Here is a 12,855-nt window from a genome sequence, read left to right on the forward strand (position 1 = left end):
CCTAGTGTAGGTAGTGTTAGCGTACGCAGCTGTATATCTAGCTTTAATAATATAGCCTCTAGATTATATAGGACTAGTCTGGCACCTTAAAAGCCTACGTAAACATTCTTAAGTATAAACGTCTTCTTATAAGCTTCTTCAAAGGCTAGTAAGAAGGTTTCCTTATTAATATAGTAGATATAGCTACGTGCTAAGAGTAAGATTATATTACTATAGTAGCGCTTTAATAGTAAGTAAGAGATAACGTTAAGAGGCTATAAGAGATGCAATAAGTAAAGTAGTATATAGAGAGCCATACTCTTATTCTCCTTATATTAGTCCTAGAAATCCACTAAGTAGTAGCTATTATAGCCGTTAATAATAAGTAGCCTATAAACCTTTATATAGGACGCCTTTATATAAGCATTAAAGTGCTTTAGCTACGTAAGCGTAAGACTATTATTAATCTAGCTAGTAGGAGAGATGTACTAGTACTAATCTAATTATAAGGTAGATCTATAATCTAATAGGTAATAAGGACCTTCTTTATAAAGATAAGGAAAGGTAAGATAACGCGCCTTATTACAAAGACGCCTTATACTAGAGTTAACTACTTATAATTGCTAGGTAATAGTTTTTTCTATTTACTAGGTTTCTCTAAGCCTATAATAATAAGCTAAGAAGATACCTTACTTATTATAAAGCTAGACTTATTAATGTTCTAGGTATCTTTATTTATACTACTATACTTAGCCTTTATTAATCAAATAAGTGTAAATAAGGGCTTAATATTTACTAGGTCCTTATAAATAGCTTACTAGTAATTATATTAACAGCTTTATTACGTTTAGAGTTTAGGTTTACGCTTAATAAAGTTATTAATCTAGTTCTTACCTATAGGCTACCTACTACGCTCTCTTAGTAGTTTATTAGCTATATTTTATACGTATACCTTTAAAGGCAGTATACTACGTAGACAATCTCTATGTATAGACTGTATAATTACCTCCTCTTCTAGCTTTATATTTAGCTTATAGTTGCGTTAAGGGCGCATCCTAGCGCGTTAGTCTTAGAGCATAAATTAAGGGACTTAGTAGACTACTATAGCGCGTCTTACGCTTTAGTACCACTTAGATACAATATTAGAGATAGTTATTATTATATCTCCTTTAGTATAGGTCTTTTGCAGGTTACGTTATTAAGACATAACGCGTTATTATTGCGTAGTTATTTTAGTAGAGTAAAGTAGCTAGCTTAGTTAGGTAGCTAACTTAGTTATAAACTACGTTATACTTAAATTAATATTTACTATAATATAACAAAGCGTTGATAATACGTAAGCGCAATACATTTTATAATAGTAATGCACCCTTATAACGTAAGCGTAACGCCTACTAGGCGTACAGTATCTAAACACGATATTCCTAATTTTCTCTTTAAGGGTTCAGGTTTTTATTAATGCTAGAATTGTTAAGGACGCTAGCCTAGAAGATAAGGCTTTAAGCTAGCTGACCGGGATGTTGATCACCCGGGGATGTTGATCACTCACAAATCTCAGCACTCCCACACAAAACACGTGTTTATTTTCTCAACGTAGCTACAATTGCCACTCTGTACACATAGACTGAAGCGTTTGAGCTGCTGTTTCAGCTGCTATATTTTCTGCAGCCTTTTCCTTAGCATTAACATCGCGCTGTGCCTTAAGAAGCTGTAAGGCCTGTACGGCAACTATAATTGTCTCTACATTTGCAAAGCGTTGATTTAGGTCAACACGAATCTTCTTTCGTGGCTGTTGAGGCTTAAGAGCCTTAAGTTAACTATAGAGTCTTTTATTCTCTGTTTTAAGCTGTGCTGCGCGTAGATTTGCTGTACTAAGTGCCTTGCCTGCTTTTTGAAGGAGCTGGTGAGTCTTACGCCCAACACTCTCGTTCCTGTAAAGCTCTCTTCAAGCTATAAAAAGATCACGAGGACCGTGAGGGGTAGAGAAGTAGCTCTTAGTAGGTTGAGGCTAGTTCTGACGTAGCGGCGTGACAGGCCTCTAGGTTACCTAAGATAAGTTGACTACCCGGTCAACATTGAATAGCCAGATACCCGCAGTAGCCCATCCTGCTCGTATAACTCTCTTAGTAATTGCTTGCTCTTGTGCGTGATAATAAGCTGTAATAGAACGCTCTTTTTTAACACGCGCTGCGTCGTTAAGGTACGAGAGAGCCTAGATTTGCTGCTGATAGAATCTCTTCACGAGTAAGAATACTAAGAGGTCTAGAGGCTGTAGGACATGAGAAGAATAAGGAGGTAGAAACAGAAGATAGACTTTGTTCTGTTTGCAAGCCTATAGGAAATTTAGGCTAATGTGGCTGCTGTAGCCATCTAGGATTAGCATCCTCTAGCTACCGTCTAATGGAGCTGTCTCGGGCAGATATACACACTGCAACCACTCAACTCCTATCTCATTCGATGTCCAGCTATTCTCTGAGGTTGTAAATAGCTATTTAGGAATTATCGTAGGAAACTAAGAGCTCTGTAGGTGCTTTCCTTTAAATATAACCGAACAGGGTAGTTTCTTGCCCGTAGCCGACACGCACTCGATTATTAATGCCCACTCGCGGTTCTCTAGGGACTAATAGTAAGCCTTCTTCTTCTAACTAGATGCGAGCACTCTGGTGTTAGCACATACACCTAAGGCCTTCCCAGTCTCATCCATATTCCATATATCCTCAGCCCTTATGCCTAGCCTCGTACGAGTCCTCTCAAAGAGCTCCAGGAACGCGCGTATCTGTGCTAGGTTTGCTCCCTCAGCTCGAGCTGCCTCAATCTTTCAACCTACAACAGATGCGACGCGTGGGTTACGCTTAAGGAAGGCAGCCATCCAATGCTTGCCTACGGGTCTGTAGTCTCCATTCATCCAGAGGATTCAGTTCGCTATTTCTCGTGCGCGTGCATAGGAGGGAGGAAAAGCTCGTGCGTCTTCTTCGAGTATCCATTGTACGAGAAAGTCCTCCTGCTCTGGAGTCAACCGCTGCTGGTATACGTGGCTGGCTTGGTTGCTTTGTCTGCCGCGTATGCGCGTTGAGATTGTGGATTGCGGGATGTTGTACGCCTTTGCAGCTGCCCTCTGACTTAGGAAAACACCGGCATCGATATCGCTGATAGCTGTTCGTATAGCTGCTTCACGGTCGCCCATTTTGGTTGAGTATGTAGAGAGATAACACGTGTTTCGTGTGGGAGTGCTGAGATTTGTGAGTGATCAACATCCCCGGGTGATCAACATCCCGGTCAGCTAGCTTATAACATTAGATAGCAGAGGCTAAGCGAGGAGGACGATTATAGTCTAACATGTTTGCTTCTCTCGCTTACGCCTTAGCCTCTAAACCTACTTATAACCTACGCTCTACGCGTTAGGAGATAGACAAGAATTATTCTTACAACCTCCCTACCTAGTGTAGTAATACAAAGCTTCCCTACTATTCTCTTGTAGCGTAAAGCAAATACTATAGCCTATAACTACCCCTTACAAACACTCCTTACATGTAATAGTGTAAGGTAAATGATCCTGCTTTATAGGGCGTTTTTAGCTACTTGTACTACTATCTATTGTCAGGCCTGGCTGACGATATATACTATCCTGCACCCTGATCAGTAGTTTACTCATCATACGTACCTTTTTGGTTGCAAGGCGTAGTGGTGCAGGGCTGCGTTCTTGACATCTATACAATCAAAACATTAGGCTAAGTAGGGTCCTATTCTATCTAATTTTTACTATACAAGACTCTACTGTTCGCAATCTACTTACAGTACCAATGCTAGATGCTACAGTGCAACTTTAACCAGCAATAAGGATCCCTAACGCTCTTACATGCGGATTGATTAACGTTAGATTGAACGGCGTAAGATACAAATTACTATCCGTAACTGCTAAAAACACCGTCTCATTAACCGCCGGGTCACCTACATATACCTCATTTGGCGGCTGGTAGCTCCACCCTCGATTCGGACCCGTGACTTCAAGCGGTGTATACGTTAGATTGAGTTGCGATACCCATGCGACGTATTGAGGCTCGGTAGCTGTAGTCGTCGTGATGTAACTGTTGTTGGGGCCGACAGCAAGACCGGGTTCTTCCCATTCGAGGAAGATTTTGCGGCCAGGGAAAGTAAGAGGTTCAGATCGGTTACGTGAGATGCCTGGAGCGCAGTTGTAGCCTGTGGTAGTATTGCCCACGCATGACTCGTCTTTAGACACGGTGGAGTTGCTAGGATCGGCTACACGGGGACCGATAATCTCAGCTTCTCGTGTGTCATTTGGAGATCCCCTGCAGAGCTTAGACGACGTTGATACTGAGACTTCTTCAAGAGGCGTACCTATTTGGGTTGGGTTGATTCAGAATGTGCAAAGCAGGAAAGTTTTGCCATGCAATGCGCGTATTGTTTGCGGGACATGCAGATATGTAAGGAGCAAGAAGTGTCCAGTGCCAGCTCTGTGGAACGCCTAAAGATTGTTTAGCTTACTGTCGAACTAAGTAGCATAGATACCTACCAGGAGTAAAGGAGACAGGCATAGGATGAAGACCTAACATTTGCCGGAACGCCATTTGCTGACGTGATTCGATAGCCTCAGCCTGAACTAATAAGGTAGCTACTTCCCGGGAGTCAAGATGGCTCAAGAATCCCCATGTCCCACTCTCACCGTAACGTGTTAATTTCACATTGAAATTAATAAACTCACGAACGGTCGTGAAGGGATAGTCGTAGATGCACTGTTTTGGCGCTGCCTCTCCAAGCATGTTCGTAAGAAGGGTTGCATGATCCATTTCTTGAGTGGCCATGAATGCAATAAATGCCCGATCCTCGGCGGTGAGCCCTGCATCAAGAAACTCTTGTTCCGAAAACTTCGCCAGTCCATGGTTGAAGAGGTCTAGTTCGATGTATTCTTGGTGCAGACCCAAGTTTATAGACTCAAAATCGAAGTCGCTCTCCACCATGTATCTAGGAACGGTCGTGCCGTTCGCACCAACGCCACCTAACAAAATTAGTCGCTGGAATATATATCCTATACAGTGGCTGCACATACCGCCAGGTACGAATGGAAGCTGCGCTGGAGCCCTCAGTTCCCCATTGGGGTTGTAGTACGTCGCTGTCGGGTTTGGAGTTGCCGGTCCATCGAACTTTTCAAGTAAAGTGGTTGGGGCTTTTTTCTGCCCAGTCGTTGTTGCCTGACCAGAGTATGGCCCATGAGTGGTTGGACCTGTTAGATCTGAGGTCACACGTGTTGGAGCTGCACCTGGCTCTGATCCTCGCGGAGGCGCTGTTACGATTGCAGGTATGTCTGTCGCAGGTCGTGGTGCGGCTGCTACTAACCCACCGAGGGCGAAAAGGGCAAAAATACGAACCATCGCCTCCGATACAGAACGTGAAGGAAAAGGGCTGCGGTAGGTTATCATTTTCAAATGCTCAAGACGTGATCATATACCATCAGAAAGCTTTCTGCTCATCCACGAAGACGGCCGAGAGCCTCATAGTGCTGTCATACTTCCGTACCACCCTTAGCGTTGAGACAGGGGCGGTCAGGACGCAGCCCCGCATCTCTACGTCATGCAACCAAAAAGGTACGTATGATCAGTGAACTACTGATCATGATGAAACATAGTAAATATCCGTTCGCTAGGCTTGGCATGGGCCTTATCGAACAATCGCTCATGATCGCTTAGCGTATTCACGATAACAGGGCAATAGTAACGATCTCGGATAGTCCTTTGCGCACCTACTGAATAATTGATACGACACAAAAAAGTCAAGCATCCTGTCTTTAAGTGAAGATTGGACAGGCTAACTGGCTGCCCGCGTTCAAATAATCCATAAACTGTAATGAAGTTCTTAGTGTGACGAGAGATTGATGTAACACAGCAGGACCCCTGCAATCACAAATCACGTGTTCTAGTTTTTGTTCTCCACACCGTTAATCGTTAGCACGCTATTCGTAGTACAATATTGCTACATCAAAGATCCTCGTAATTCTAGCTACTTACTAAAACTGTGCAGCAACATTTTGGATGGTAATTTAGTAGCGCAATAACTAGTTCACTTCGCTCGAGGCGTTGTTCCGTCCGCCACGGTAAGCGACCAGAACCTCGAACCGCTATAGTAATCCTGTCATGTTACACGTTAATCAGCTGACTATAGAAAATGTGACGTTAGTGTTATGATAAAAATCCGACTGCGAGGAGCTTTCTATTGGCAGACAGAAATAAAGGTTTCATCAAGCTGAGATCATAGTTAGGTAACCCGGATGTCACGGAACCAACATTCTTGATAAACTTGCTTTGTTACCGCATGTGGTGACTGCACGAGATGTCACATGAAATGTCGTTTTGTACGAGTTCGCATAAGAAGGCTCGGAACGCCTCCAGAGACCAGCATCTCAGTGTTTCGAATACGATTCTTCAGTCCAAACGAGCATCGAATTCTACAAGCTGAACCTTAGATAAATCCACAATATCTCCAATACCGGAAACAATGGCTCCTGGAAACACTGTGAACGATTACGGTGCTCCGTCCACTCACTCGAGCAAAATTCTCCGTCCCCTTATCCTTGCCAACCATGCCCTGCATTGGATATCTTCCATCATCGTCATGTCTATTGCTGCGTACTTCATTGCGCACTACAGGCACAACACGCATCTCCGGTACTGGATCTCAGTAGTAAGTCCCTTTGTACTCGTTTTTAAAACTCCCCAGACGCTGATTATACATTGCAGGCTGCTATCGATGCGTTCCTCTACCTTCCCGCGCTGGCTCTTCCCCTCATTAAGTCCTACAAGGGCTACCTCGCCCCACTCGCCTGGGTTTTCTCCTACCTCTGGCTCACAGCCTTCATCTTCGCCGCGCAGGACTATAATTTTGACAACTGCGCGCTAAACTCTCCCGGTCCGTTTGTCAACAAATGCTCGCTGAAGAAGACGCTTGAGGCATTCGCTTTCATTGCTTTGTAAGCACCAACCAGGTATAAATCGACTTTGAAAGTACTTTTACTAATGGGGCGTAGCTTCACCAACCTTGTCGGAACGTTGATCGAAGGAAGGCTTTGGGATATCCAGCGTTTCAAGGGCAACCACACGGCCCTTGGTACTGAAAAGCACCACGCCGCTCCTCTTGGAAGCGCGCCAGCCATGACTGCGCCGCAAACCACCACGTCTGTCTAAGCATAACAGCTTGACTATTTTAAGCACGATAATACTCGATGCTACTAATTGGCCTGTAGGTCTACACCTGCATGAGGCAATGCCACGAGATTGTATAGTTTGGATGATAGTATTAGTACATTCGAGACTTACTCTAACGAATTTTGTTTATTTAGTACGACTAGACGTTGTTGTGGATTGTTTTGGTACTTTTCTATTATAATGGGTGCTTAATGTAATTAGTTGTTTATATAGCTGTATATTATTAGGGTAGTATTTGTTGTTCGAACCCTGTTTAGACCACTTTCGTGCTATTCTATTTCTATCAGAACATAGTCCTGCACCACTACACTATGCTACTAAAAAGGTACATTTGATTGATGCATTACTAATTATGGTGCAGGACAGTATATATCTTTAGCTAGGCCTGACAGCGATATAGAGCGAGGATTGATCAATGGGCAATTATCTTAGGACATAACGTTTGTTGCTGGCATGAATTCTCTGTTTGCAAATATTGAGAATTTTCCCTAGGAACTAGAGGATCCACTTCCTCCACCACGAGATATCTTGTTCCGTTAGGTTCACAACCTCTGCCTTCTCGTGGTCTACATCAGCAATCTCCGTCAGGCCAACGTCTTGCAGAGCAATACTTCCAGACCTCACATAGCAGAGACCAATATCCCATAGAAAGACGAAGATAACAATATCGACGTAATACGTGAGAAAGGTGCCTGCATTCCAGTGACCTGGAAAGAAGACGCTGTGTCCGGAGAATAAGACGACAAGGACGAGGGAGCCTCCAGTGACCCAGGCGAGATATGGCTGGAAGGGACTCTTGTATGCGAGACCTGTTCACATCAGTACGATATTTATCAAAGCGAACAGTTTACGTTTTGTTGCGCAACTTACGGTCTCGGCTGATACCTTGGATTTTCGAAGCAGAGTAGAACCCAAGGTAAGTAACCTGAATGGCAAGCCACCCAATAAGCCCAGCAATGTTTGTGATGTTGACAAACCATTCCAACACTACCGAAGAGCTGCTCCCTAGACCGAGGTATACAAGAGGCGTAAAGATGAGCGAAGCACCTATTGCCAAGTATGGTGTTCCAAACTTGTTGGTACGAAGCAAGACTCGGGGAGCTTGTCCGTCCTCTGCTGGACCGTGTAGAGTACGTGATGCAAGGAGGACGCATGCCGAACCACAGCTGAAGGCCGAGGTGCATACTAAGGCGTTGATGATCGAGGGCAGGACATTGATACCAGCGCGCTGGAACGTAATGACGAAAGGATTTTGCTGAGCATTACCAGTAGATGTTCCAAGATTCGGGTCGTTAAATGGCACAAGCATGCCAACGATAAGGATGGACCACATAGAAGATCAGCGAAGGCCAGAAGGTCATACGTATCGTGTTTGGGATAATGACTCTTAGGTTCTTTGTCTCGGCGCCAGCTATAGCGACCACCTGGATGTTAGCGTAGCTATAAGCCACGGAAATCAAGGAGCTCCAAAACCCAAGAAACTTGCCCGTATTACCCGGAACCATGAATTCGTTGAACGGACCGGGATGCTTCCAGTATCGAAAGCCGATTTGATCTCCACTAGGAGATTCTCCGAGGTCAACTACCAGGCCGGCGATAATGAGACCTATGATAAGAAGGATCTTGAGAGCTGAGAAAAAGACTTCGTTCTAAAAACTATGGGAAAAGAGGCCACAGGGAGTTTGTGTCGGGACATACCTCGCCATAGACCTTCACGCCGCAGGAATTGATAATCACAATGATAACGATGAAAACCGAGTACCAAATGGCAGGATTGATACTGTTGTCCCAAAATTTGATCAAAGTTGCCGCAGCGGCCAGCTCAGCTGGCGCTGCGATTGCCATGGTGTACCAGAAGTTCCATCCAGTGGCGATGCCAAGTACAGGCTGCACGAATCTGATGGCATGGCGGAACGAAACCTCCAGTGACTGGCATGGAAGTCGACATCTCTCCTGCAGACAGCGCGGCACCGCAAGTGATTAAATCCATGAATAGATACCCAATGAGAGCGCAGACTGGTCCCGCTGTAGTGATTGCCTAGCCGGAGGCCAAGAAAAGTCCTGTACCCTGTAGTTTGTGTGCGTGAGTTCAAGGAGACGAGAGATGGGCTTGAGGAACTTTTGACCTACGACCATGCCAGCTATCGCAATCATATTGATATGGCGACGCCCAAGGTTGCGTTTGACCTCGTAAGTCGTGATGACTCCATCCTCGATGTCCGAGTTTGACGCAAAGGACTGGACGAGTTGCGTAGCATTCTTCTTCAAGATATCCATGATGTTACTCTTAGCATTGGAGCGCCCAACGGGCATTGAAAGTAGCAAAGCCCGGACGTAATAAAAGCGTGTATGACGAAGATCACGCACTTAGGCCCTATGTAGTGATCATCACATGTATGATCGTTTTGTATGATTTCAAGGTCTAGGGTCCTGTATTGTACCAGATAGATAAGAGGGGATATCTAGTTAGCTACATTCACTAGGTCAGGGCCTATATACCCCACTTCCTTCACGCCCGTATGGCTGCTCCTAACTCCCCTCTCTCTCCTCCTCCTCCTCCTCCTCCTCCTCCTCCTCCTCCTCCGTGTAGCTTATTATATGTTCCTTATGCGTCCCTAAGGCATATTGTTGTAGGATAATCTTGTAGTATACAGAAACAAGTCTAATAGGAAGAGAATAGGCTAGAAAAGCTGTATTTTACTTCCTAACTTGTATAATTAAACACTTTAGCTTACTATAATCTCCTCTTCTGCACACGAGTCGCTCTTCTTACATCTAACTTGCCTAAGCTCCTGTTAGCTAGCTAAATCATTACATGTCCTACAATTTCGTAGTACGATCACTACGAAGGTCCTTAGTTGTGTGTTCTTGATATGACAACGACCGGGCATTGATTTTAGGTGAATGTTGTTAACCAAAGCGGGATGCTTATCTCGCATGTCAGTTCGGCATTCTATGCGTGATTCCCGCATTAGTCACTGATATTCTGGGGTCTACAGGCTAATAGCGGCAGAAGGACTGGAAGCGGTGATAAGCTCGAATGTCGTGGTGCCGGTGCTACCTGCCCTGCAAGGATGCCAGCAGCCTCACTCCACTCTAGCGGGTCATTAGGGCAATTGAATGCAAAACGAAACGAGACGAGCGTGCTATTATTTGCATAATACCACCCAATCGTCAAAGTCAACGAAAATGTCATCGGCGAAGGACGATTTGTTCCAATTGTACGACTTACGGATCGAAGTGGTTTGCCCGCCAGGCGAGCGCATTTTGTGCGGAGCCAAAGAAGGATACTACTTCACCGTACGAGGTGGATGATGCATCTTCCCGACGGTCAGGGTATAAGCTTCTACAGCTTAGATGAGTCGTGCGCATAGACGCTGCACACTTCCAGGGCTAATGAGCTTGTATTACAGCAGCAGTACTGCCTCTGCTAACGCCCAAACAGCGACCAACTCGCGCACATGATTGGATATCCACAGATGCATTGATCGCATGTCCGGATCCAAATTGAAAATGTCAACTCAAGATTATACGAACCGGGTTGCGGACCTTCAGCCATGCGAATACCACGGTAGTTGGTCTGAAAGGGAACTCTTGAGCGTCGGAACGACAAGCGAGAGTTTTGACCGAGATATACGGCTGGTACATTTGTTTACTTTGCTCCGCCCAGCGCATGGAGTAATGTGAAGGTGGTCTCCAGGAGCGTTGGCGAGGTAAAGGTTAACTTGTTTGTTTGCACGTATGCGCTCCACGCGCACTATAAGGAAGTGTTCGTAGACAGATTGTTACGCTCAATAACACGATGGTGATGTCGAAACTTCTGGCTCTTAACGCGACGCTGTGTCACCAGAGGCTCCATGAAGCCCTTCAAATTTTCCCAATCAGTCTTGTCGAAATAATCGCCGTCCTCATCATCATACCCATTCTTATTCCAAGGGCCGATTGCAGCTGCTGCACCAGCCACGCTGATTTCCATAGCACAGCTATCTATGCCTCTAACTGTAGCTCTAAGAAACGCAACTCGAAAGTTTGTAGGGGCTCGGTAGTATGGCTCGCTGCACCTAGGACTTGACGTGGCAACGACAGATGCTGAGGTGATGGCAGAGATAGGCGTATATGTTTGGCGGTAATGTCAGCCGTGACAATTATAGTGGGAGCTCGTGAGAGAATGGGCATTACGGACGTTTGGAAATATGAAGAATCGCGTCCGTGTAGGTGGTGACTGCGGCGACCTGGGCATCAAACGTTGTTGTGTAGTAGGGTGCAGGGAGAGGTTGTACAGAACCGGCACAGCAAGAGGGAGCGCACGGACAGGTCTAACACAAGTTGAGTTGACGTAACTCATCATCAAAAGAAATGGCTCACAGGCTATAGCGGATCTGCCAGCTATCCTAAAAGACCTCGAAAAAAGCTCCTCAATCTACAATTCTCGAAACACGCGAACAATTGTGCTTTGCTAGTCCATTGCCAATACTCACTGCCGCAATCGCCCACGACTTGAAATACCTCTTCCCTCCTGCTCTTCTCAAGGACTTCCTCGATGCTCCCTTGATCTTCATAGTCAAGCGTCCATCCGTATGTCTTAGCTTTCCCTCTGTGTGCTCACTAACACCCATGCGCGCGCCAATAATGACCGCACCCACGTATTGGAAGTCGGGCACCCATCTTGTAGCGACGTTCGAGCTGCAGACGTTGTGCTTGACCGCTATAGCCTGCAAAGTCTGCAATAAGATCTGGAACAGATCCCAATCGCCCCATGTCTGTATCATCTTGAAGTACTTTCTTTACGAAGGTGTGGAGTCGGGACCAACCAGCTGTGCCTCAGGTTTGCCGAGCCACTTTTCAGCAAGGAAGCCCACAAAGAGTGCCATATGTGAGGAGTTCCACATTGTGCCGTGCACGGATCTCCGAGATCCGTATGAATCCTCAAGGGAACCTTCAGGTATGCTGATATCTAGACCGGCCATCACTGCATCGACGGTACTGCGCGTGGAAAGATACCAATCGGCGACAACAAAACTTTAAAACCCCAATCTTATCTCAATATAGATTTAGCAGCCAGTCATTTTCGCAAGCGAAGAAAATGTTCAACTTGTTGTAGGAGCACATGAATGAAGCGGCATCTGCCTCATGAACAGATGCCTTGAAGGCGGGTAAGCAAAGCTCATGCAGCACTCGCTCGTTGATGTGAACGTCAACGGCATCCCAATCAGGGTCTATTCCAAAGCAGCTCGTATCTTGATTATACCCAGCAAGATGCTTAGAACATGCTAGAGCTCCTTGACTCTGAACGCTCATGATATCCGCTACGGCCATTCGGGTAGTCAACCACGGGTTTTCCGAGAAGGTTTCAGCTGCGCGGGCCCATAGTGGCGATCGGAGGATGTTGATCGTCGACGACGAATAACATTGCGATCCTATGCCATGTGCTCTCGGGCTGATGCTTGGCCGTAAGCATATTCGAGAGCGGTACCCCAAGAAGCCGCGGCAGCAACTAGAGCGGGGAAGACGGTAACATTATGTATATTGTTTCCAACTCCAGCTGGACCATCTCCCATGCAGATAGAGGGCACTCCAAGTGTCTCGTTACCAGAAGTGTGCCCTTCGCATGGATTGATACCGGTTCCGTTATCATCGAGCTCGGTATCGCCTTGTAGCA

At 45.6% G+C, this 12,855-nt stretch overlaps 3 protein-coding genes across 3 annotated transcripts; 1 reads left to right on the forward strand and 2 right to left on the reverse strand.

The window, feature by feature from the left end:
* Positions 1 to 3,802: 3,802 nt before the first annotated feature.
* On the reverse strand, positions 3,803 to 5,369 carry ALTATR162_LOCUS3776 (uncharacterized protein; the record flags this gene model as incomplete). The annotated part of the gene is made up of 4 exons (XM_043311384.1): positions 3,803 to 4,289; positions 4,339 to 4,465; positions 4,514 to 4,996; positions 5,048 to 5,369. The coding sequence occupies 4 exons, from the start codon at positions 5,367 to 5,369 to the stop codon at positions 3,803 to 3,805; spliced, it is 1,419 nt and encodes a 472-aa protein (XP_043167319.1).
* Positions 5,370 to 6,489: 1,120 nt separating this feature from the next.
* On the forward strand, positions 6,490 to 7,175 carry ALTATR162_LOCUS3777 (uncharacterized protein; the record flags this gene model as incomplete). Its single annotated transcript, XM_043311385.1, has 3 exons — positions 6,490 to 6,675; positions 6,732 to 6,961; positions 7,019 to 7,175. The coding sequence occupies 3 exons, from the start codon at positions 6,490 to 6,492 to the stop codon at positions 7,173 to 7,175; spliced, it is 573 nt and encodes a 190-aa protein (XP_043167320.1).
* Positions 7,176 to 7,691: 516 nt separating this feature from the next.
* On the reverse strand, positions 7,692 to 9,473 carry ALTATR162_LOCUS3778 (uncharacterized protein; the record flags this gene model as incomplete). Its single annotated transcript, XM_043311386.1, has 5 exons — positions 7,692 to 8,005; positions 8,067 to 8,451; positions 8,525 to 8,845; positions 8,895 to 9,125; positions 9,264 to 9,473. 5 exons carry the CDS (start codon positions 9,471 to 9,473, stop codon positions 7,692 to 7,694), a joined length of 1,461 nt encoding a protein of 486 aa, XP_043167321.1.
* Positions 9,474 to 12,855: the final 3,382 nt, after the last annotated feature.

Source organism: Alternaria atra (assembly GCF_907166805.1).
Source record: "Alternaria atra isolate CS162 genome assembly, contig: 23, whole genome shotgun sequence".
Taxonomy (NCBI): domain Eukaryota; kingdom Fungi; phylum Ascomycota; class Dothideomycetes; order Pleosporales; family Pleosporaceae; genus Alternaria; species Alternaria atra.